The sequence below is a fragment of the Capricornis sumatraensis genome, chromosome 1 (assembly GCF_032405125.1).
Source record: "Capricornis sumatraensis isolate serow.1 chromosome 1, serow.2, whole genome shotgun sequence".
Lineage (NCBI taxonomy): Eukaryota > Metazoa > Chordata > Mammalia > Artiodactyla > Bovidae > Capricornis > Capricornis sumatraensis.
Window position 1 is genome coordinate 188,460,444 of NC_091069.1, and position 24,611 is coordinate 188,485,054.

The 24,611-nt window shown below is 40.1% G+C and overlaps 1 protein-coding gene across 1 annotated transcript in view; it reads right to left on the reverse strand.

Moving 5' to 3' along the window:
• The window catches only part of VPS8 (VPS8 subunit of CORVET complex), a 300,926-nt gene that overhangs the window by 32,430 nt on the left and 243,885 nt on the right, over positions 1–24,611 (reverse strand). Inside the window, exon 46 of the mRNA XM_068987935.1 lies at positions 2,981–3,034. Coding sequence (XP_068844036.1) covers positions 2,981–3,034 — 54 coding nt within the window. The remainder of the gene's footprint in view (positions 1–2,980; positions 3,035–24,611) is intronic.

Consider the following 24,611-nt stretch of genomic DNA (forward strand, 5'->3'; position numbering starts at 1 on the left):
TCCCCAAAACAACTACCAAGTCTGTGGAATCTTACGTCTCTCTCATCCATGAAACAACTCCTGAGCAACTGCGTACTCTGTTCTACACTTAGAGGAACAAGAAACACAAGTGCTGTGGGCCCTGCCCTTCTGAGGCAGAGGGTCTAGTGGGGGACACATATAAGCAAAGAGGCAATTTCAACACAGCCAGGTAAGCATGTTGGTGGAGACGGGTTCAGGGTACTCTGAGAGCTCAAAAAAGGAAGGACGCCTAACTTAGACTTAGGGTATCCAAAGGGTGTAGGGGGGACAAAAAAGGCTAAGACTTGAATCTACCTCACCTCCTCATTCCATTAACATAGCACAGGCTCAGGACTTTGTTTCTTCTAATTGGTCTTTCTGCCTCAAACCTCATGTTTGGTGGGAGCACTTATCCTTGAGATGAAAAGCAAACTTCACAGGCTGGGCTCTGTCACCTGGACTCTTGTTTATTTCACTGGGCTGCTGTAAGCTTCCATATTTAAGATAAGCAGAACAGCCCGCATTTCCTGAAATGTGTTGTGTTCACCCGTATCTGCCAAGAATACCTTTTCCCTTGTTTCCAGGCTGGATTAAGCTCTACCTCCGCTGGGAAGCCTTCCCTGATCTCTTCTCTTAGTCTGGGAGAAGCACCTGTTATGATGTACATTTTAAAGTTTTTCTAAACACTGTAACCAGTGAGATATTAAGTACATGCTGTTAAGCTAGGGCTTCAAGTCAGGGGTGGTCAGTGGCCCTAACCAAGAATCCACATTTCAGAGATGGCAACACATGAACTTCCAAAGGAGGCTCCTAAAAGCCTTTTAGCTGTTCATATTTGGACTAACACCTACGACTTTGCTCATTAGCTCAGAAAACAGCAGAAAAATTTTCTGTTGGTAAAATTAATGGCTTGATAATCAGAATGTTAAATATTAGAAATGGTCTCTCATTGCTAAAATAAAAGGTACTCAAAATATGTATTAACAGGCTGGATAAAATGTTTTTGAGATATTAATTTAACAAATGTCTTTAAGTATGGTTGGATTTGCTGTCATTATAATCTAGTATCAATGTTGTAGGGGAGCAGCTAACCATTTCTCAAGTTTCTTAATTAGACTCTGTACCTAACGAATATAAGAGTTGTACTAGATAAGGTTGGTAATTTCAAAACAGGGCTTCTCCCCCGCATTCTTGCAGCACCCCATCATCCTGCATGGCATGCGTCAAGGTGCAAGGTCACCATCAGGGCACCTGTCTACCTTCCCCACCAAAGGCTGAGGTCCTTGAGAACGCAGATGTTATTTCTCATCTCTGTAGTCTGCTTCTTTGCTCATTATCTGGTACAAAGAAATACCTGCTGAACGGACAATACTATCAGTAGCATAACAGAGTGAAAGGATTAGTCCAACATTAGACTAGGAGTTGGGGGAGACTTGTGTTTTAATGCCAGTTATAATTTACTGAGTATTTAATATGTGTCAGGCACAGTGGTAGGCACTTAAATCATTTCTCATTTACTCTTTAAATTCTGAGAGGTAGCATTATCCTTTTACAGAGAAGGAAACAGGGAGGCTGTCTTGAGGTTATTCAGATAAAGAAGTGGAAGAGTTGATCTTTGAATCCAAGTCTGGCTGAACCCAAAGCATGGGTTTTTAACCATTGTGTTAGAAGTGTGTTCCATGTAACATTTGAGAGAGGCAAAAAAATTTCCCTCTAGAGTCCAGTTTCCTCCTTTGTTTACTGAGTGGGATTAAGTGGCTGATGCCCTTTCCAGCTCCTCATGTTACAGTGTGATGGTTCTGAGCGGCAGCAATCAGCACCATCACCTTGCCTGCCCTTGCTGCCTGACAAGAGTGAAAGAGGTCTTCGTGCGCAACATGTTCTAGGGCTTTTCAGATAACATATTTTGCTTCTATTCTTTTTTTTCTTCCTTTGAAGCAGTCTTGGAGGATTCTGAAGGCGGAGAAAAGGGACCTGTTTTTGGCACAATGCTTTGAAGCTAGAACCTGCTGTTAAGTCAACAGGGCCAGCAAGTTGTTATTTTTGTTCTATTATACAAGCCTTTGCCGACATGGATGCTGTGAAATTGTTTTAAAAAGGTGGGGGACAAGGAAAGCAAACCTTCAACCAGGACACAGAGAAATAAAAACAGAAAAAGAGAGCACAGCAAAAACGCCAATCTGTTGGCTGTGTTTCCACTGTACTGTTACAGCTGGATAAAGAAAAGGATTTTAGTGGTTCTCTTGGCATCATCTGAGAATTACTTGGTTGAAAGACAAACTCTATCTGTGCCACAGAGTTTACAGTCTCGGGGTGAAATAGCACAGACAGAAGTTCTATCTCATGAGTATTTATGAGGACTTACTTAGCTGAAACCTGCTGAAATGTTAATACCTCAGACTAGTTTGTTCTAGGAACAGCCACCTGGAGGGATGGTACATTGTTAAGAAAAACTATATACCTTTCATCCTTAGAATATCTTTCATCTGCTATCACTCACTGATACCAGGATGCCCATTTGGCGCTAGTAGGAAAGAACCTTCCAGCCAATGCACAAGACATAAGAGACATGGGTTCGATCCTTGGGTTAGGAAGATCTCCTGGAGGAGGGCATGACAACCTGCTCCAATATTCTTGCCTGGAGAATCGCATGGACAGAGCTGCTTGGCAGGCTACAGTCCATAGGGTTGTGAAGGGTCGGACACAACTGAAGCAACTTGGCACATAGTACACACACAGGAATTCTAGAACAATGAAAGTCCCTAGTTGCCAGGACACTGATGCTAGACTCAACCCCCCAGCTGGATTCTCTGAAAGAGTCAAAGAGCTCTGGTGACACCTATTTAAGGCATCCAATCAGAAAGAACCTTTGACAGCATTAAGATGATTAAAAATCACTCATTGTGAGAACACTGTTCAATAGAGGAGAACACACACACAGAAGGAAGAAGTTGGCTTTCTTCCATTAAAACTCACTCACCTTTTTAATAGCAGGATCCCCTTTGGACAGATGACAGGATGGGGACATTTTTACCTAGGGGGGAAAAAAAGGCAAACCTTTTGATATCTTATTTACAGTTTAGTTTTGTTTGACCCACCCTCAAATAACTCAACTAGAAGTGGCATAGTAGTGTGTGCGCATGCTCAGTCAGGTCCAATTCTTTGAGGCCCCATGAACTGTAGCCTGCCAAGCTCCTCTGCCCACGGAATTTTCCAGGCAAGAATTCTGGAGTGAGGTACCATTTCCTTCTTCAGGGGATCTTCCTGACCCAGGGGTCAAACCCGAGTCTCTTGCGTCTCCTGCATTGGCAGGTGGATTCTTTACCACTGGTGCTACCTGGAAAGCCCCAGAAGTGGTATAACTGAGATAATACAGACATTTTAAGGGAACCAATGAATATATGTATATTTAAAAAAATCCCTTTGAAGTTTCTTTAAGATGAAAAACACAGTGGTTAGCCAAGATAAAAATGTGATTAAGCTATGAAAAGTATTACAGGTGGTCCAAATTGGTTTTAGCCAAATGGTAAGGAACCTAAGAGATCTTTGGGGACAATATTAATTTTAACTATCTTTGTGGACAACTGACATGCTCCAAAGTAGTCAGGGATATATTATTTCATAATGATAAAGAAATCAATGCATCAGGAGGACATAACAATCCTAAACATCTACACATCTAACAACTTAAAATACATAAGTTAAAAAGTGATAGAAATGCCAGGAGAAATAGACCTTACAGCCAGAGATTTCCATACTTCCCTCAAGAAATGAGAGAACAAATATGAAGATATACCCAATTCAAAAAATGGGCAAAGGATCCAAACATTTTTCCAAAGAAGACATGCCAAAGAACAATAGATACGTGAAAAAGTGCTCAACATCACTTATGAGGGAAATGCAAAGCACAACTACAGTGATGTATCACCTCACACCACTTAGGATGGCTTTCATAAAAAAAAGACAAGGTATAACCAATGCTGGCAAGGATGTGGAGAAAGGGAGCCCTTACACATTGTTGGTAGGAATGTAGATTAGTACAGCTATTATGGAAAACAGTATGGCAGTTCCTCAAAACTTTAAAAACTGAACTATCATATCATCCAGCAATCTCACTGCTGGGTATATATCAGAAGGAATTGAAATTAACATCTTGAAGAGATACCTGCTCACTCATGTTCAGCATACCATTATTTACAATAGCCAAGATATGGAAACAACTCAAGCATCTATCAGTAGATGAATGGATAAAGAAGATGTATATATATATATATACATACACACATATATATATATCTCTCACATCCTCACACACACACAATGAAATATTACTCAGTCATAAAAGAAGGAAATCTTACCATTTGCAACAATAAGGATGGACCCAGAGGGCATTATACAAAGAGAGAAGTCAGACAAAGAAGGACAAATGTTGTATGAAATCACTTGCAAGTGGAATTTAGAAAAGCTGGACTTGTAAAAACAAAAAGTAGAATGGTGGTTACTAGGGGCTGGGAGGTTAGGGGTAGTGGGAGGGATGCTGTTCAAGAGGATAACCTTGTAACTAGTAGAGAAATAAGTTCTGAAGATCTAAGGCACAGCACAGTGATCACAGTCAACAATATGGTACATTTCAAAGTTGCTAAGAGACTAGATCGTTACTGTTCTCAACACAAGAAAGAAATGGTAATTATTGACATGATAAAGGTGTTTGCTAAGGCTATTGGTATGAAAAGGCAAAAAGATATGATACTGAAAGAGGAACTCCCCAGGTCAAGAGGTGCCCAATATGCTACTGGAGAAGAGCGGAGAAATAGCTCCAGAGGAATGAAGAGGCTGAGCCAAAGTGGAAACAATGCCCAGTTGTGGATGTGGCTGGTGGTAAAAGTCCAATGTGTAAAGAACAGTACTGCATAGGAACCTGGAATGTTAGGTCCATAGATCAAGGTAAATTGGAAGTGGTCAAACAGGAGATGGCAAGAGTGAACATCGACATTTTAGGAATCAGTGAACTAAAATGGATGGATGGGTGAATTTAATTCAGATGACCGTTATATCTACTACTGCGGGCAAGAATCCCTTAGAAGAAACGGAATAGCCTTCACAGTCAACAAAAGAGTCTGAAACGCAGTACTTGGGTTCAGTTTCAAAAACGACAGAATGATCTGTTTGTTTCCAAGGCAAACCATTCAATATCACAATAATCCAAATCTATGTCCCAACACTTTTATGAAGACCTACAAGACTTTCTAGAAGGAACACCAAGAAAAAAAAAAAAAGTGTCCTTCATCACAGGGGACTGGAATGCAAAAGTAGGAAGTCAAGAGATACCTGGAGTAACAGGCAAGTTTGGCCTTGGAGTACAGAATGAAGCAGGGCAAAGGCTAACTGAGCTTTGTCAAGAGACTGCACTGGTCTTAACAAACACCCTCTTCCAACAATACAAAAGATGGCTCTACACATGGACATCACCAGATGGTCAATACCAAAATCAGATTGATTACATTCTTTGCAGCCAAAGATGGAGTGACTCTATACAGTCAGCAAAAACAAGACTGGGAGCTGACTGCAGCTCAGATCATGAACTCCTTGTTGCCAAATTCAGACTTATATTGAAGAAAGCAGGGAAAACCATTAGGCCATTCAGGTATGACCTAAATCAAATCCCTTATGCTTATACAGTGCAACTGACAAATAGATTCAAGGGATTAGATCTGACAGACAGACTGCCTGAAGGACTATGGGCAGAGGTTCATAACATGGTGCAGGAGGTGGTGATCAAAACCATCCCCAAGAAAAAGAAATGCAAAAAGGCAAAATGGCTGTCTGAAGAGGCCTTACAAATAGCTGAGAAAAGAAGAGAAGTGAAAGGCAAAGGAGAAAAGGAAAGATATACCCATCTGAATGCAGAATTCCAAACAACAGCAAGGAGAGATAAGAAAGCCTTCCTAAGTGAACAAGGCAAAGAAATAGAGGAAACCAACAGAATGGGAAAGACTAGAGATCTCTTCAAGAAAATTAGAGATACCAAGGGAACATTTCATGCAAAGATGGACAATATAAAGGACAGAAATGGTATGGACCTAACAGAAGCAGAAGATATTAAGAAGAGGTAGCAAGAATTCACAGAAGAATTATACCAAAAACGTCTTAATGACCCAGATAACCACGTTGGTGTGACCACTCAGGTGAGAGCCAGACATCCTGGAATGCGAAGTCAAGTGGGCCTTAGGAAGCATCACTATGAACAAAGGTAGGGGAGATGATGGAATTCCAGTTGTGCTATTTCAAATTCTAAAATATGATGCTGTGAAAGTGCTGTACTCAATATGCCAGCAAATTTGGAAAACTCAGCAGTGGCCACAGGACTGGAAAAGGTCAGTTTTCATTCCAATCTTGAAGAAAGGCAATGCCAAAGAATGCTCAAACTACTGCACTCATCTCACATGCCAGCAAAGTAATGCTCAAAATTCTCCAAGCCAGGCTTCAGCAATACGTGAACCGTGAACTTTCAGATGTTCAAGCTGGATTTAGAAAAGGCAGAGGAACCAGAGATAAAATTGCAAACATCCATTGGATCATAGAAAAAGCATAGAGAATTCCAGAAAAACATCTACTTCTGCTTCATTGACTACATCAAAGCCTTTGATTGTGTGGATCACAATAAACTGTGAAAAATTCTTCAAGAGATGTGAATACCAGACCACCTTACATGCCTCCTGAGAAACCTGTATATACAGATCAAGAAGCAACAGTTAGAACCAGACATGGAACAATAGTCTGGTTCAAAACTGAGAAAGAAGAAGTCAAGGCTGTATATTGTCAGCCTGAATGTTTAACTTATATGCAGAGTACATCATGTGAAATGCTGGGCTGGATGAAGCACAAGCTGGAATCAAGACTGCCATGAGAAATATCAGTAACCTCAGATATGCAGATGACACCACCCTTATGGCAGAAAATGAAGAGGAACTAAAGAGCCTCTTGATGAAGGTGAAAGAGGAGAGTGAAAAAGCTGGTTTAAAACTCAACATTTAAAATACTAAGATCATGGCCTCTGGCCCTATCACTTCATGGCAAACAGATGGGGAAACAATGGAAACAGTGACAGATTTTATTTTTTTGGGCTCCAAAATCACTGCAGATGGTGACTGCAGCCATGAAATTAAAAGACACTTGCTCTATGACCAACCTAGACAGCATATTAAAAATGATAGTTTTGACTAGCTGATATATCCATCTAGTCAAAACTATGGTTTTTCCAGTAGTTATTTATTGAGGTGAGTGTTGGACCATAAAGAAGGCTAAATGCCAAAGAATTGATGCTTTTGAACTGTGGTGTTGGAGAAGACTCTTGAGAGTCGCTTGGACTGCAAGGAGATCCAACCAGCCCATCCTAAAGGAGATCAATCCTGAGTATTCACTGGAAGGGCTGATGCTGAAGCTCCAATACTTTGGCCACCTGATGTGAAGAGCTGACTCATTAGAAAAGACCCTGATGCTGGGAAAGATTGAAAGGAGGAGGAGAATCGGATGACAGAGGACGAGATGGTTGGATGGCATCACCGTCTCAAAGGACATGAGCCTGAGCTAGCTCTCAGAGATGATGACAGACAGGGAAGCCTGGCATGCTGCAGTCCATGGGGTTGCAAAGAGTCAGAAACGACCGAGCGATTGGACAACAAAGGCTACTGGGGTAATCATATTGTAATACACAAATGTATCAAAGCAACACATGGTACGCTCAAACTACACAATATTAAATGTCGATTATATGTCAATTTTAAAAAATAAAAAGGAAAGATACAGAAAATGTACATTGACAGAACCCAACAAAGGCAGAATACATACATAATCTTTTTCAGGTACAGTAGAGACATACCTCAGAGATATTATGAATTCAGTTTCAGGCCATTGCATTATAGCAAAAGTTGCGATAAAGCAAGTCACACAACTCTCTGGTTTCCTGTTGCATATAAAAGTTGTTTACACTAGTCTACTAAGGAGCATTATATCTAAAGAAACAATGTACATATTTTAATTGAAAAATATATTCTTGCTTAAAAAATGCTAACTATAATCTGAGCCTTCAGTGAGTAATAATTTCTTTGCTGATGGAGGGTCTTGCCTCTATGTTGATGGCTGCTGATTCATCAGGGTGGTGGTTTCTGGAGGCTGGGGTGGCTGTGGCAATTTCTCACAATAAGACAACAATTAAGTGTGCCACATCTATTGACTCTTCCTTTCACGAATGATGTCTCTGTAGCATGCAAAGCTGTCTGACAGTATTCTACCCACAACAAAACTTCTTTAAAAACTGGAGTCAATCCTCTTAAACCTTGTTGCCACTTTATCAACTAAGTTTATGTAACATAAATCCTTTGTTGTCATATCAACAATCTTTACAGCATTCTACTAGCAGTGGATCCCATCTCAGGAAAACACTTTCTTTGCTCATTCATAAGAAGCAACACCTCATCTGTTCAAGTTTTATCATGATATTGCAGCAATCCAGTCACATCCTCAGGCTTTACTTCTGATTCTCTTGCCACTTCCACCACATCAGCAGTGACTTCCTCCATGAACCCCTCTAAGTAATCCACGAGGGTTGGAATCAACTTCTTCCAAACTCCTGTTAATGCTGATATTCTGTTCTTTCCCATGAATCACCAATGATCTTAATGGCATTTAGAATGGTGCACCCTTTCCAGAAGGTTTTCAGTTGACTTTGCTCAGATCCATCAGTGAACTATCTATGTCAGCTATAGCCTTATAAAATGTATTTCTTATATAATAAACTTAAAAGTCAAAATTCCTCTTTGATCCATGGGCTACAGAATGGATACTGTATTAGCAAGCATGAAAACAACACTAATTTTGTTGTGTATCTCCATCAGAGTCCTTACATGACCAGAAGCATTGTCAGTGAGCCATGATATTTTTTTCAAAGGAAACTTTTTTTCTGAGGAGTATGTTTCAACAATAAGCTGAAAATATTTAGTAAACCATGTTGTAAGCAGATGTGCTGTCATCCAGACTTTGTTGTTCCATTTATAGAGCACAGGCAAAGCAAAGTTAGCATATTTCTTAAGGGCCCCAGAATTCTGGGCATGGTAAATGAGCATTGGCTTCATCTTCAAGTCATGACCTGCATTAGCCACTAACAAGAGAGTCAATCTGTCCTTTGAAATTTTGAAGCCAAGCACTAACTTCTCCTCTTAAGCTATAAAAGTCCTAGAGGACAAGGCATCTTCTTTTAATATAAGGCTATTTCATCTATGACGAAAATCTGTCATTTAGTGTCCCTACCTTCATTAATCATCTTAGCTAGATCTTCTGAATAACTTGCTGTTGCTTCTACATCAGTACTTTCTGCTTCACCTTGCACTCTTACGTTATGAAGATGGCTTCTTTTCTTATACTTAATGAACCAACCTTTGCAAGCTTTAGACTTTTCTTCAGCAGCTTCCTCCCTTCTTTCAGCCTTCACAGAATCGAAGACAATTAGGGCCTTGCTTTGGATTAAGTGAATTTTATGGCTGATTTGATCTTCTATCCAGACTACTAAAACTTTCTCCACATGAGCAATAAGACTGTTTTGCTTTATCATTTGTGTGTTCACTGAAGTAGCACTGTTAATTTCCTTTAAGAACTTTTACTTTTCATTCACAACTTGGATTAACTGTTTGGCACAAGAGGCCTAGTTTCTGATCCATTCTGGCTTTTGGTAAGGCTTCCTCAGTAAGCTTAATCATTTCTAGCTTTTGATTTAAAGTGAGAGAAATGTGACTTTTCCTTTCACTTGAACACTTAGAGGCCACTGCAGGGTTATCAATGGGCCTAACTTCAAAATGAATGGTCTCAGGGAATAGGGAGGCTTGGAAAGATCCCTTGGAGATGGGAAAGGCTACCTACTCCAGTATTCTGACCTGGAGAATTCCATGGACTGTATAGTCCATGGGGTTGGACACGACTTAGTATTACCTTTCTTTCTTAAGGAGAGGGAAAGAAACAGGGGATCGGCTAGTAGGCGGAGCAGCTAGAACGCATACATGTATTTAGTTTGCCGTCTTTAAGAGCAGTTTGTGGTCCCCACAAACAATTACAACAGTAACATCTAAGATCACTGATCACAGATCACCATGCAATAACAATGAAAAATATTTGAGAATTACCAAAATGTGACACAGAGACACAAAGTAAGTAAATGCTTTTGGAAAAGTGGTGCCAATAAACTTGCTTGAAGCAAAATTGCCATAAACTTTCAATCTGTGAAAAAGAAATGAAGTTTCTGCAAAGTGCAATAAAGGAAAGCATGATAAAATGACGTAAGCCTGTATACACGGACCATTTACCAACATAGATTATTTTCTGACAATAGCAATTTTCAATTAATTTCAAACAATTCAAGTCATACAAAGAATGTTCTCTGACTGTACTAGAAATAAGACATGAGTAACACAAAGATTTCTGGAAAATTCTGAAATATTTAGGAACTGACAAATTTCCAAATAATGCTTTGATCAAAGAAGAAATCAAAAGGAAATTAGATCCTAAAAATACCCATAATCATGAAGAAACAAGATCTGAATAGACCAAAAATTAGTAAGAAAACTGAATCAGTAATAAAAAAAAATTCCCCCAAAAGAAAAAGTCCAGGACAAGACAGTTTCACTGGTGAATTCCACCAAGTCTTTGAAGAATTAATTCCACTCCTTCTGCAACTCTCCCAAAAAAACTGAAGAGGAGGGAACTCATTTTAGGAGATCAGCATTAACCTTCAAGGAAGGAAGGTTACAGGTCAATATCCCCGATGAATATAGTTGAAAGAATCATCAACAAAATACAAACTGAATTCAACAGCACCTTATAAAGCTCATATATCAAGTTTAAGAGGCATTCATGGGATGCAAGGAGGGTTTAACATACACAAATCAATAAATGTTCTAGCCAGAGAAATTAGGCAAGAATAAAAGGCATTCAAATTGGAAAGAAACAAGGAAAACTATCTCTGTTGGCAGATGATATGCTCTTATTTGTAGAAAGTTATAAATTTAGATTCCACAAAAAAGCTATTAGAATAAACAAATTAATTAAAGTAGTAGGATATAAAATACAGGAAATCAGTTGTATTCCTATACACTAACAATTAACAGTTCAAAAAGGCAATTAAGAAACAATTCTATTTACTATAGCATCAAAATTAATAAAATACCTAGGAATAAATGTAAGGAGGCAAAAGACTTATATACTGAAAACTACAAAATGTTGCTGGAAGAAATTAAAGACAAATAGAAAGACACCCTGTGCTCATAGTTTAGAAGACTAAATATTGTTAAGATGTCCATACTATCTAAAGTATCCTATAGATTCACTGGGGTCAGTTTCAAATGCAATGGCAATTTGAGAAACAGAAAAATCGATCCTAAAATTTATATGCAATCTCAAGGGACCCTGAGTAGCAAAAAACAATCAATTAAAAAAGAACAAAGCTGAAGGTCTCACACTTCTTGATTTCTAAACTTACTACAAAGCTACAGTGATCAAAACTGTGCTAGTCAAAAACAGATGTACAGATCAATGGAACAGAAATAAACCCACATATTTACCATCAATTAATCTTCGATAAAGGAGGCAAGAATACATAATGGAGAAAACCGTCTCTAGCAAGTGGTATTTGGAAAGCTGGAAAGACTCATGTAAATCAATGAAATTAGAACACTCACTCATATCATATACAAAAATAAACTCGAAGTGGTTTAAAGACCTAAATATTAATGTAAGACATGACACCATAAGCCCCTAGAACAGAACATAGGCAAAATATTCTCTGACATAAATCGCAGCAATATGTTCTTAGATTACTTACTCTCTCAATACAGAATAAAAGCAAAAGTAAACAAAAATGGAACCTAATTAAACTTAAAAGCTTTTGCACAACAAAGGAAACTATAAACAAAACAAAAAGGCAGCCTACAGAGAGTATTTGCAAATGATGCAACTGACAAGGGCTTAACTTCTAAAATATAAAAACAGCTCATACAACTCAGTATAAAAAAAACAACAACAACGCAATAAAAAAATTAGCAGAAGACCTTAACAGACATTTCTCCGAAGACATTCAGATGGCCAGGCACTTAAAAAGATCAACATCAACTAATTATTAGAGGAATGCAAGTCAAAACCACAATGAAATATCACCTCACAACAATCAGAATGATCATAATCATAAAGTCTACAAATAATAAACACTAGATAGAGTATGGGAAAAAAGGAAACTCTCCTACACTCAGTTCAGTTCACTTGCTCAGTCATGTCCATCTCTTTGAGACCCCATGAATCGCAGCACGCCAGGCCTCCCTGTCCATCACCAACTCCCGGAGTTCACTCAAACTCACATTCATCGAGTCAGTGATGCCATCCATCCATCTCATCCTCTGTCGTTCCCTTCTCCTCCTGCCCCCAATCCCTCCCAGCATCAGAGTCTTTTCCAGTGAGTCAACTCTTCGCATGAGGTGGCCAAAGTACTGGAGTTTCAGCTTTAGCATCAGTCCTTCCAAAGAAATCCCAGGGCTGATCTCCTTGCAGTCCAAGGGACTCTCAAGAGTCTTCTCCAACACCACACTTCAAAAGCATCAATTCTTCGGCGCTCAGCTTTCATCACAGTCCAACTCTCACCTCCATACATGACCAAAGGAAAAACCACAGCGTTGACTAGACAGACCTTAGTCGGCAAAGTAATGTCTCTGCTTTTTAATATGTATCTAGGTTGGTCATAACTTTTCTTCCAAGGAGTAAGCATCTTTTAATTTCATGGCTGCAATCACCATCTGCAGTGATTCTGGAGCCCAAAAATTAAAGTCTGACACTATTTCCACTGTTTCCTCATCTATTTCCCATGAAGTGATGGGACCAGATGCCATGATCTTTGTTTTCTCAATGTTGAGCTTTAAGCCAACTTTTTTACTCTCCACTTTCACTTTCATCAAGAGGCTTTCTAGCTCCTCTTCACTTTCTGCCATAAGGGTGGTGTCATCTGCATATCTGAGGTTATTGATATTTCTCCTGGCAATCTTGATTCCAGCTTGTGTTTCTTCCAGTACAGTGTTTCTCACGATGTGCTCTGCATATAAGTTAAATAAGCAGGGTGACAATATACAGCCTTGACGTACTCCTTTTCCTATCTGGAACCAGTCTGTTCCATGTCCAGTCTCCTACACTACTGGCAGGAATAAAAATTGGTGCCCCTCTGGAAAACAATACGGAGGTCTCTTAAAAAAACGAAAACAAGAACTACCATATGATCCAGCAATCTTACTCCTGGGTATATACCTGGAAAAAACTTTAATTCAAAAAGGTATGTGCACCCCAACATTAATAGCAGCACTATTTACAGCAGCCAAGACATGGAAGCAACTTAAATGTCTATCAACAGATGAATGGATAAAGAAGATGTGGGGTGTGTCTGTATGTGTGTATAAAACTCAGTCATCAAAAAAAAATGAAACATTGTCATCTGAAGCAACATGGAAGGCCCTCGAAATACTGAGTGAAGTCAGAGAAAGACAAAGACAGACAAATATCATATAGTATCACTAAGCGCGGGCGGCTGCGACCCGGCGCACTAAGTGAAGAGCGGCTGAGAGGAGTTACCCCACATCCGAGGTCAGGGGCAGCGGCCGAGAGCGCCAGGCTGCGACAGCGCAGGAACAGCTGAGAGGAGCTACCCAAGTCCGAGGTCAGGGTTGGTGGCTGAGAGGAGCTACCCCGTGTCCGAGGCCAGGGGTGGCGGCCGAGAAGAGCTACCCCGCGTCTGAGGTCAGTGGTGGCCAAGAGGAGACACCCAGCATCCGAGGTCATGGGCGGTGGCCGAGAGGAGCTACCCCGCGTCCGAGGCCAGGGGTGGCCAAGAGGAGACACCCAGCATCCGAGGTCACGGGCGGTGGCCGAGAGGAGCTTCCCCGAGTCCGAGGTCGGGGGGCCTGGGAAAGCCACCTCGCGCCCGAGGCCAGGGACGGCGGCCAGGAGGCGCAACCCGAGGAGCAGTGGCTGCGGAGGCATAGGAGGGCCTAGAGGAGCTATCCCACGTTGAAGGTCAGGAAGGGTGGCGGTAAGGAGATACCCCTCGTCCAAGGTAAGGACTGTGCTTTGCTGCAGCAGCCGTGAAGAGATACCCCATGCCCAAGGTAAGAGAAACCCAAGTAAGATGGTAGGTGTTGCAAGAGGGCATCAGAGGGCAGACACACTGAAACCATACTCACAGAAAACTAGTCAAGTCATCACACTAGGAACACAGCCTTGTCTAACTCAGTGAAACCAAGCCATGCCCGTGGGGCAACCCAAGACAGGTGCGTCATGGTGGAGAGGTCTGATGGAATGTGGTCCACTGGAGAAGGGAATGGCAAACGACTTCAGTATTCTTGCCTTGAGAACCCCATGAACAGTACGAAAAGGCAAAATGATAGGATACTGAAAGAGGAACTCCCCAGGTCAGTAGGTGCCCAACACACTACTGGAGATCAGTGGAGAAATAACTCCAGAAAGAATGAAGGGATGGAGCCAAAGCAAAAACAATACCCAGCTGTGGATGTGACTGGTGATAGAAGCAAGGTCCAATGCTGTAAAGAGTAATATTGCATAGGAACCTGGAATGTCAGGTCCATGAATCAAGGCAAATTGGAAGAGGTCAAACAAGAGATGGCAAGGGTGAACGTCGACATTCTAGTAATCAGTGAACTAAAAAATGGACTGGAATGGGTGAATTTAACTCAGATGACCATTATATCTACTACTGCGGGCAGGAATTCCTCAGAAGAAATGGAGTACACATCACGGTCAACAAAGGAGTCCGAAATGCGGTTGGACAGTGAAGAAAGCTGAGTGCTGAAGAAATGATGCATTTGAACTGTGGTGTTGGAGAAGACTCTTGGGAATCCCTTGGACTGCAAGGAGATCCAACCAGTCCATTCTAATGGAGATCAGCCCTGGGATTTCTTTGGAAGGAATGATGCTAAAGCTGAAACTCCAGCACTTTGGCCACCTCATGTGAAGAGTTGACTCATTGGAAAAGACCCTGATGCTGGGAGGGATTGGGGGCAGGAGGAGAAGGGGACACCAGAGGATGAGATGGCTGGATGGCATCACGGACTCGATGGACATGAGTCTGAGTGAACTCTGGGAGTTGGTGATGGACAGGGAGGCCTGGCGTGCTGCGATTCATGGAGTCACAAAGAGTCGGACTCAACTGAGCGACTGAACTGAACTGATATGTGGAACCTAAAAATAACATAAATGAATTTATTTACAAAGCAGAAATAGTCTCACAGACACAGAAAAACAAACATGTTTATCAAAGGAGAAAGTAGGGGGTAGGGATAAATTAGGAGTATAGGATTAACAGATACATACCACTATGTATAAAATAACAATGATTTAATGTATAACACAGGAAACTATATTCAATATATTCCTAAGAATAACTATAGGTTATTTCTTGCAGTAACCTATAATGGAAATATATGTGTGTGTACACACATATATAAAACAATCACTATGTTGTACACCTAAAACTTTTTCACAATATTGTAAGTTTACAACAGTGTTTACAACAATATTGTAATTTATAACAATACTGTAAATCAACTACACTTCAATAACAACCCCCCCCCCGCCCCGAAAGAAACAGTGTGCTAACTGGCATAAAGGAGGAATTATAGAACAATAGAATAAAATAGATTGGAAATCCCATAAATGGTGTATATGGTCAAATGATTTTCAACAAGGGTGCTAAGTAAGACCGTTTAATGTGGAAGAGACAGTCATTTAGACAAAAACGGTGGTGGGAGAACTGGAGAGCCACAAGGAAAAGAATGAAGCTAGACTTACAGTTTATCACATATATCAAAAATTACCTCAAAATGGATCAAAGACCTAAATGCCAGAGGTAACACTATGAAACTCTTAGAAAAAAAAATATAGGGGGAAAAGTTCCATGACTTAGGATTTAGATTTCTTGGATGTGACAGCAAAGGCACAAGCAGCAGCAACAACAACAAAGACACAAATTGGCTTCATCAAAATTAAAAACTTTCATGGACAAATGGACAAGGCAGCTCAGAGACTGGAAGAAAGTATTTGCAAGTGACACCCGTGATAAGGGTTAATACCCAGACTATATACAGAACTTCTAAACTCAACAACAATAGGACAAACCACTCAACTAAAAAACAGGCAAAGGACTTGAATAGACATTTCTCCAAAGACGATAAATAAACACATGAAAAGAAGCTCTATGTCATTAGTCATTCACAGAATGCAAATTAAAAACATAATGATTCAATGCAATCCCTATCAAGCTACCAACGGTACCTTTCACAGAGCTAGAACAAATAAGTTCACAGTTTGTATGGAAATTCAAAAAACCTCGAATAGCCAAAGCAATCTGGAGAAAGAAGAATGGAACTGGAGGAATCAACCTGCCTGACTTCAGGCTCTACTACAAAGCCACAGTCATCAAGACAGTATGGTACTGGCACAAAGACAGGAATATAGATCAATGGAACAAAATAGAAAGCCCAGGGATAAATCCACACACCTATGGACACCTTATCTTTGACAAAGGAGGCAAGAATATACAATGGAGTAAAGACAATCTCTTTAACAAGTGGTGCTGGGAAAACTGGACAACCACTTGTAAAAGAATGAAACTAGAACACTTTCTAACACCATACACAAAAATAAACTCAAAATGGATTAAAGATCTAAATGTAAGACCAGAAACTATAAAACTCCTAGAGGAGAACATAGGCAAAACACTCTCAGACATACATCACAGCAGGATCCTCTATGACCCACCTCCCAGAATATTGGAAATAAAAGCAAAAATAAACAAATGGGAGCTAATTAAACTTAAAAGCTTCTGCACAACAAAGGAAAATATAAGCAAGGTGAAAAGACAGCCTTCAGAATGGGAGAACATAATAGCAAATGAAGCAACTGCCAAACAACTAATCTCAAAAATATATAAGCAACTCCTGAAGCTCAATTCTAGAAAAATAAACGACCCAATCAAAAAATGGGCCAAAGAACTAAATAGACATTTCTCCAAAGAAGACATACGGATGGCTAACAAACATGAAAAGATGCTCAACTTCACTCATTATCAGAGAAATGCAAATCAAAACCACAATGAGGTACCACTTCACGCCAGTCAGAATGGCTGCGATCCAAAAGTCTACAAGCAGGGGGCGGTCCTAAGATGGCGGAGGAATAGGATGGGGAGACCACTTTCTCCCTCATAAATTCCTCAAAAGAACATTTCAACGCTGAGCAAACTCCACAAAACAACTTCTGTAGGCAGGCAGAGGACAGCAGGCAACCAGAAAAGCAGACCATTGTCTTCAAAAACAGGTAGGAAAAAATATAAAAGACGAAAAAGGAGACAAAGGAGGTGGGGAGGGAGCTCCGTCCCAGGAAGGGAATTTTAAGAAGAGAGGTTTCCAAACACCAGGAAACACTCTCCCTGCCGAGTCTGTGGCGAGCCTTGGAAACACAGAGGGCAACATAACAGGAAGGGAAAATAAATAAATAATTAAAACCAAGAGATTACAAGCCCAACAGTAACTCCCCCAGCGGAAAAGCAGCACAGACGGCTGCATCCGCCACTAGGCAGTGGGGGCAGGGCAGGGATGCGCGGGAGGCACGGGCTGCAGTGCTTTGTAAGAATCGGGCAGGAATGCCCCACGCGCAACCAGAACGATCTAACTTGGGCTAGCAAACCAGACTGTGGGATAGCTACCACGCGAAAAGCTCGAACATAAGACACCACCAGGACCGAGCACAGAACAAAGGACGGAACGGAAAAAGCCGGCTGCAGACCATCCCCCGCCGGGGACAGGCAGCCAGAGCCGTAAGGACTGGAAAGGGGCAATTGCAAACCCGGAGAGACTTCACTTACCAAACTGCAAGCAGGCTTCTTTGCTAAGACTTCTGGGGGTGCTGGACAGTCACCATCTGCCTCACAAGGGGCGCCAGCGGTCCACCCAGAAAACTGAGCAGCAGAGGCAGAAAAGGCGACAAGCCGCAGCGATGGCACTCGCCAAACTCCTGAGCTACTCGGACCCGGGAAGGGCATAAAACGCAGTCCCAACCGAATCTGTGCCTCTGAGGGCTACCTGAGCGCCGAACCTGAGCGGCTTAGACCGGGGAAGTGCACGCAGCCGAGGGCTGGCCTCAGACGGTTCCCGGCTGAGCATCATAGAGCCGGAGCAGTTTGTGCGCAGCGAGAAGGGACAGGTCCAGCAGGGCTGAGACACTGTGTGCACACGACAGCACTATTTGTTTGCAGCATCCCCCCTCCCCATAGCGCGAATGAACTAGTGAGCCTAAAAAACCAGCATAAAGAAGAAGTTAAACAGAGGGAACCGCCTTGGAAGTGACCCCACACTGCCCACAACATCAGAGAAGGGCCAGATATATTTTTACTATTTTTAAAATCATTCCTTTTTCTTTTTCTTTTTTTTTCTAACATTTTTTTAATAGTTAAGTCTTCTATTTCTCCTCTAATTTTGATTTCTATAACCTATTATCACTATTCAAAAAAAAAAACCACTTTTTTTTTTTAAAGGCAAACACCATATATAGTCTTTGGGTGGTTACCGGTGTTTTTTTTTTTTTTTTTTTAATAATTCTTGTGGCTTTTTTTTTCTTTTTTCCTTTTTCCTTCTGCTTCTTTTCTTTAATATTGTATTTTTGAAAATCCAACCTCTACTCTAGATTTTTAATCTTTGCTCTTTGGTTTTTGTTGTCAATTTTGTACATTTAAAAACCCAAACTTCACTACCCAATTTTACCTGAGAGCGAGATTACTGGCTTGACCACTCTCTCCTCCTTTGGACTCTCCTTTTTCTCCACCAGGTGGCCTCTGTCTCTTTTCTCCCCCATCTCTTCTCTATCCAACTCTGTGAATCTCTGTGTGCTCCAGATGGTGGAGAACACCTAAGGAACTGGTTACTGGCAGGATTTGTCTCTCTCCTTCTCATTCCTCTCTCTTATCCTCCTGGCCACCTCTGTCTACTTCCTCCCTCTCCTCTTCCCTGTATAACTCCGTAAATACCTCTGAGTGGTCCAGACTATGGAACGCACATAAGGAAGTGACTACTGGCTAGCTTGCTCTCTCCTCTTTTGATCTCACCGCATTTCATTCCAGTCACCTCTAACTACCCCCTCCATCTTCTCTTCTCCTTGTAACTCGGTGAACCTCTCTGAGTGTCCCTCAATGTGGAGAAACTTTTCATCTTTAACCTAGATGTTTTATCATCAGTGCTGTATAGATGGAGAAGTCTAGAGGCTACTGTAAAAATAAAACTGAAAATCAGAAGCAGGAGGCTTAAGTCCAAAGCCTGAAAACATCAGAGAACTCCTGAATTCAAGGAACATTAAGCAACAGGAGCTCATCAAACACCTCCATACCTACACTGAAACCAAGCTCCACCCAAGGACCAACAAGTTCCAGAACAAGACATACCACGCAAATTCTCCAGCAACACAGGAACACTCCCCTGAGCTTCAATATACAGGCAGCTCAAAGTTACTCCAAAACCTTTGACATCTCATAACCCATTATTGGTCACTCCACTGCACTCCAGAGAGAAGAAACCCAGCTCCACCCACCAGAACTCCAACACAAGCCTCCCTAACCAGGAAACCTAGACAAGCCACTGATACAACCCCACCCACAGTGAGGAAGCTCCATAATAAAGAGAACTCCACAAATTACCAGAATATAAAAAGGCCACCCCAAACGCAGCAATATAATCAAGATGAAGAGACAGAGGAATACTCAGCAGGTAAAGGAACAGGAGAGTTGCCCACCAAACCAAACAAAAGAGGAAGAGGTAGGGAATCTACCTGAGAAAGAATTCTGAATATTGATAGTGAAAATGATCCAAAATCTTGAAATCAAAATGGAATCACAGATAAATAGCCTAGAGACAAGGATTGAGAAGATGCAAGAAAGGTTTAACAAGGACCTAGAAGAAATAAAAAAGAGTCAATATATAATGAATAACACAATAAATGAGATCAGAAACACTCTGGAGGCAACAAATAGCAGAACAACAGAGGCAGAAGATAGGATTAGTGAAATAGAAGATAGAATGGTAGAAATAAATGAATCAGAGAGGAAACAAGAAAAACAAATTAAAAGAAATGAGGACAATCTCAGAGACCTCCAGGATGATATGAAACGCTCCAACATTCGAATTATAGGAGTCCCAGAAGAAGAAGACAAAAAGAGAGACCATGAGAAAATCCTTGAGGAGATAATAGTTGAAAACTTCCCTAAAATGGGGAAGGAAATAATCACCCAAGTCCAAGAAACCCAGAGAGTCCCAAATAGGATAAACCCAAGGTGAAACACCCTAAGACACATATTAATCAAATTAACAAAGATCAAACACAAAGAACAAATATTAAAAGCAGCAAGAGAAAAACAACAAATAACACACAAGGGGATTCCCATAAGGATAACAGCTGATCTTTCAATAGAAACTCTTCAGGCCAGGAGGGAATGGCAAGACATACTTAAAGTGATGAAAGACAATAACCTACAGCCCAGATTACTGTATCCAGCAAGGATCTCATTCAAATACGAAGGAGAAATCAAAAGCTTTACAGACAAGCAAAAGCTGAGAGAATTCAGCACCACCAAACCAGCTCTCCAACAAATTCTAAAGGATATTCTCTAGACAGGGAACACAAATAGGGTGTATAAACCCAAACCCAAAACAATAAAGTAAATGGTAACAGGATCATACTTATCAATAATTACCTTAAATGTAAATGGGTTGAATGCCCCAACCAAAAGGCAAAGACTGGCCGAATGGATACAAAAACAAGACCTCTCTATATGCTGCTTACAAGAGACCCACCTCAAAACAAGGGACACATACAGACTGAAAGTGAAGGGCTAGAAAAAGATATACCATGCAAATAGAGACCAAAAGAAAGCAGGAGTGGCAATACTTATATCGGATAAAATAGACTTTAAAACAAAGGCTGTGAAAAGAGACAAAGAAGGCCACTACATAATGATCAAAGGATCAATCCAAGAAGAAGATATAACAATTATAAATATATATGCACCCAACATAGGAGCACCGCAATATGTAAGACAAATGCTAACAAGTATGAAAGGGGAAATCAACAATAACACAATAATAGTGGGAGACTTTAATACCCCACTCACACCTATGGACAGATCAACTAAACAGAAAATTAACAAAGAAACGCAAACTTTAAATGATACATTAGACCAGTTAGACCTAATTGATATCTACAGGACATTTCACCCCAAAACAATGAATTTCACCTTTTTCTTAAGTGCTCATGGAACATTCTCCAGGATAGATCACATCCTGGGCCATAAATCTAAACCTGATAAATTCAAAAAAATCAAAATCATTCCAAGCATCTTTTCTGACCATAATGCATTAAGATTAGATCTCAATTACAGGAGAAAAACTATTAAAAATTCCAACATATGGAGGTTGAACAACACACTTCTGAATAACCAACAAATCACAGAAGAAATCAAAAAAGAAATCAAAATATGCATAGAAACTAATGAAAATGAAAACACAACAACCCAAAACCTGTGGGACACTATAAAAGCAGTGCTAAGAGGAAAGTTCATAGCAATACAGGCATACCTCAAGAAACAAGAAAAAAGTCAAATAAATAACCTAACTCTACACCTAAAGCAACTAGAAAAGGAAGAATTGGAGAACCCCAGAGTTAGTAGAAGGAAAGAAATCTTAAAAATTAGGGCAGAAATAAATGCAAAAGAAACAAAACAGACCATAGCAAAAATCAACAAAGCCAAAAGCTGGTTCTTTGAAAGGATAAATAAAATTGACAAACCATTATCCAGACTCATCAAGAAGCAAAGAGAGAAAAATCAAATCAATAAAATTAGAAATGAAAATGGAGAGATCACAACAGACAACACAGAAATACAAAGGATCATAAGAGACTACTATCAGCAGTTATATGCCAATAAAATGGACAACGTGGAAGAAATGGACAAATTCTTAGAAAAGTACAATTTTCCAAAACTGAACCAGGAAGAAATAGAAAATCTTAACAGACCCATCACAAGCACGGAAATTGAAACTGTAATCAGAAATCTTCCAGCAAACAAAAGCCCAGGTCCAGACGGCTTCACAGCTGAATTCTACCAAAAATTTCGAGAAGAGCTAACACCTATCCTACTCAAACTCTTCCAGAAAATTGCAGAGGAAGGTAAACTTCCAAACTCATTCTATGAGGCCACCACCATCACCCTAATACCAAAACCTGACAAAGAGGTCACAAAAAAAGAAAACTACAGGCCAATATCACTGATGAACATGGATGCAAAAATCCTCAACAAAATTCTAGCAATCAGAATCCAACAACACATTAAAAAGATCATACACCATGACCAAGTGGGCTTTATCCCAGGGATGCAAGGATTCTTCAATATCCGCAAATCAATCAATGTAATTCACCACATTAACAAATTGAAAAATAAAAGCCATATGATTATCTCAATAGATGCAGAGAAGGCCTTTGGCAAAATTCAACATCCATTTATGATAAAAACTCTCCAGAAAGCAGGAACAGAAGGAACATACCTCAACATAATAAAAGCTATATATGACAAACCCACAGCAAACATTATCCTCAATGGGGAAAAATTGAAAGCATTTCCCCTAAAGTCAGGAACAAGACAAGGGTGCCCACTTTCACCGCTACTATTCAACATAGTTCTGGAAGTTTTGGCCACAGCAATCAGAGCAGAAAAAGAAATAAAAGGAATCCAAATTAGAAAAGAAGAAGTAAAACTTTCACTGTTTGCAGATGACATGATCCTCTACATAGAAAACCCTAAAGACTCCACCAGAAAATTACTAGAGCTCATCAATGAATATAGTAAAGTTGCAGGATATAAAATCAACACACAGAAATCCCTTGCATTCCTATACAGTAATAATGAGAAAGTAGAAAAAGAAATTAAGGAAACAATTCCATTCACCATTGCAATGAAAAGAATCAAATACTTAGGAATATATCTACCTAAAGAAACTAAAGACCTATATATAGAAAATTATAAAACACTGATGAAAGAAATCAAAGAGGACACTAATAGATGGAGAAATATACCATGTTCATGGATCGGAAGAATCAATATAGTGAAAATGAGTATACTACCTAAAGCAATTTACAAATTCAATGCAATTCCTATCAAGCTACCAGCCATATTTTTCACAGAACTAGAACAAATAATTTCAAGATTTGTATGGAAATACAAAAAACCTTGAATAGCCAAAGCAATCTTGAGAAAGAAGAATGGAACTGGAGGAATCAACTTGCCTGACTTCAGGCTCTACTACAAAGCCACAGTCATCAAGACAGTATGGTACTGGCACAAAGACAGAAATATAGATCAGTGGAACAAAATAGAAAGCCCAGAGATAAATCCACACACATATGGATACCTTATCTTTGACAAAGGAGGCAAGAATATACAATGGAGTAAAGACAATCTCTTTAACAAGTGGTGCTGGGAAAACTGGTCAACCACTTGTAAAAGAATGAAACTAGATCACTTTCTAACACCGCACACAAAAATAAACTCAAAATGGATTAAAGATCTAAATGTAAGACCAGAAACTATGAAACTCCTAGAGGAGAATATAGGCAAAACACTCTCTGACATAAATCACAGCAGGATCCTCTATGACCCACCTCCCAGAATATTGGAAATAAAAGCAAAAATAAACAAATGGGATCTAATTAAAATTAAAAGCTTCTGCACAACAAAGGAAAATAAAAGCAAGGTGAAAAGACAGCCTTCAGAATGGGAGAACATAATAGCAAATGAAGCAACTGACAAACAACTAATCTCAAAAATATACAAGCAACTTATGCAGCTCAATTCCAGAAAAATAAATGACCCAATCAAAAAATGGGCCAAAGAACTAAATAGACATTTCTCCAAAGAAGACATATGGATGGCTAACAAACACATGAAAAGATGCTCAACATCACTCACTATTGGAGAAATGCAAATCAAAACCACAATGAGGTACCACTTCACACCAGTCAGAATGGCTGCGATCCAAAAATCTGCAAGTAATAAATGCTGGAGAGGGTGTGGAGAAAAGGGAACCCTCCTACACTGTTGGTGGGAATGCAAACTAGTACAGCCACTATGGAGAACAGTGTGGAGATTCCTTAAAAAGTTGCAAACAGAACTACCTTATGACCCAGCAATCCCACTGCTGGGCATACACACCGAGGAAACCAGAATTGAAAGAGACACATGTACCCCAATGTTCATCGCAGCACTGTTTATAATAGCCAGGACATGGAAACAACCTAGATGTCCATCAGCAGATGAATGGATAAGAAAGCTGTGGTACATATACACAATGGAGTATTACTCAGCCGTTAAAAAGAATACATTTGAATCAGTTCTGATGAGATGGATGAAACTGGAGCCGATTATACAGAGTGAAGTAAGCCAGAAAGAAAAACACCAATACAGTATACTAACACATATATATGGA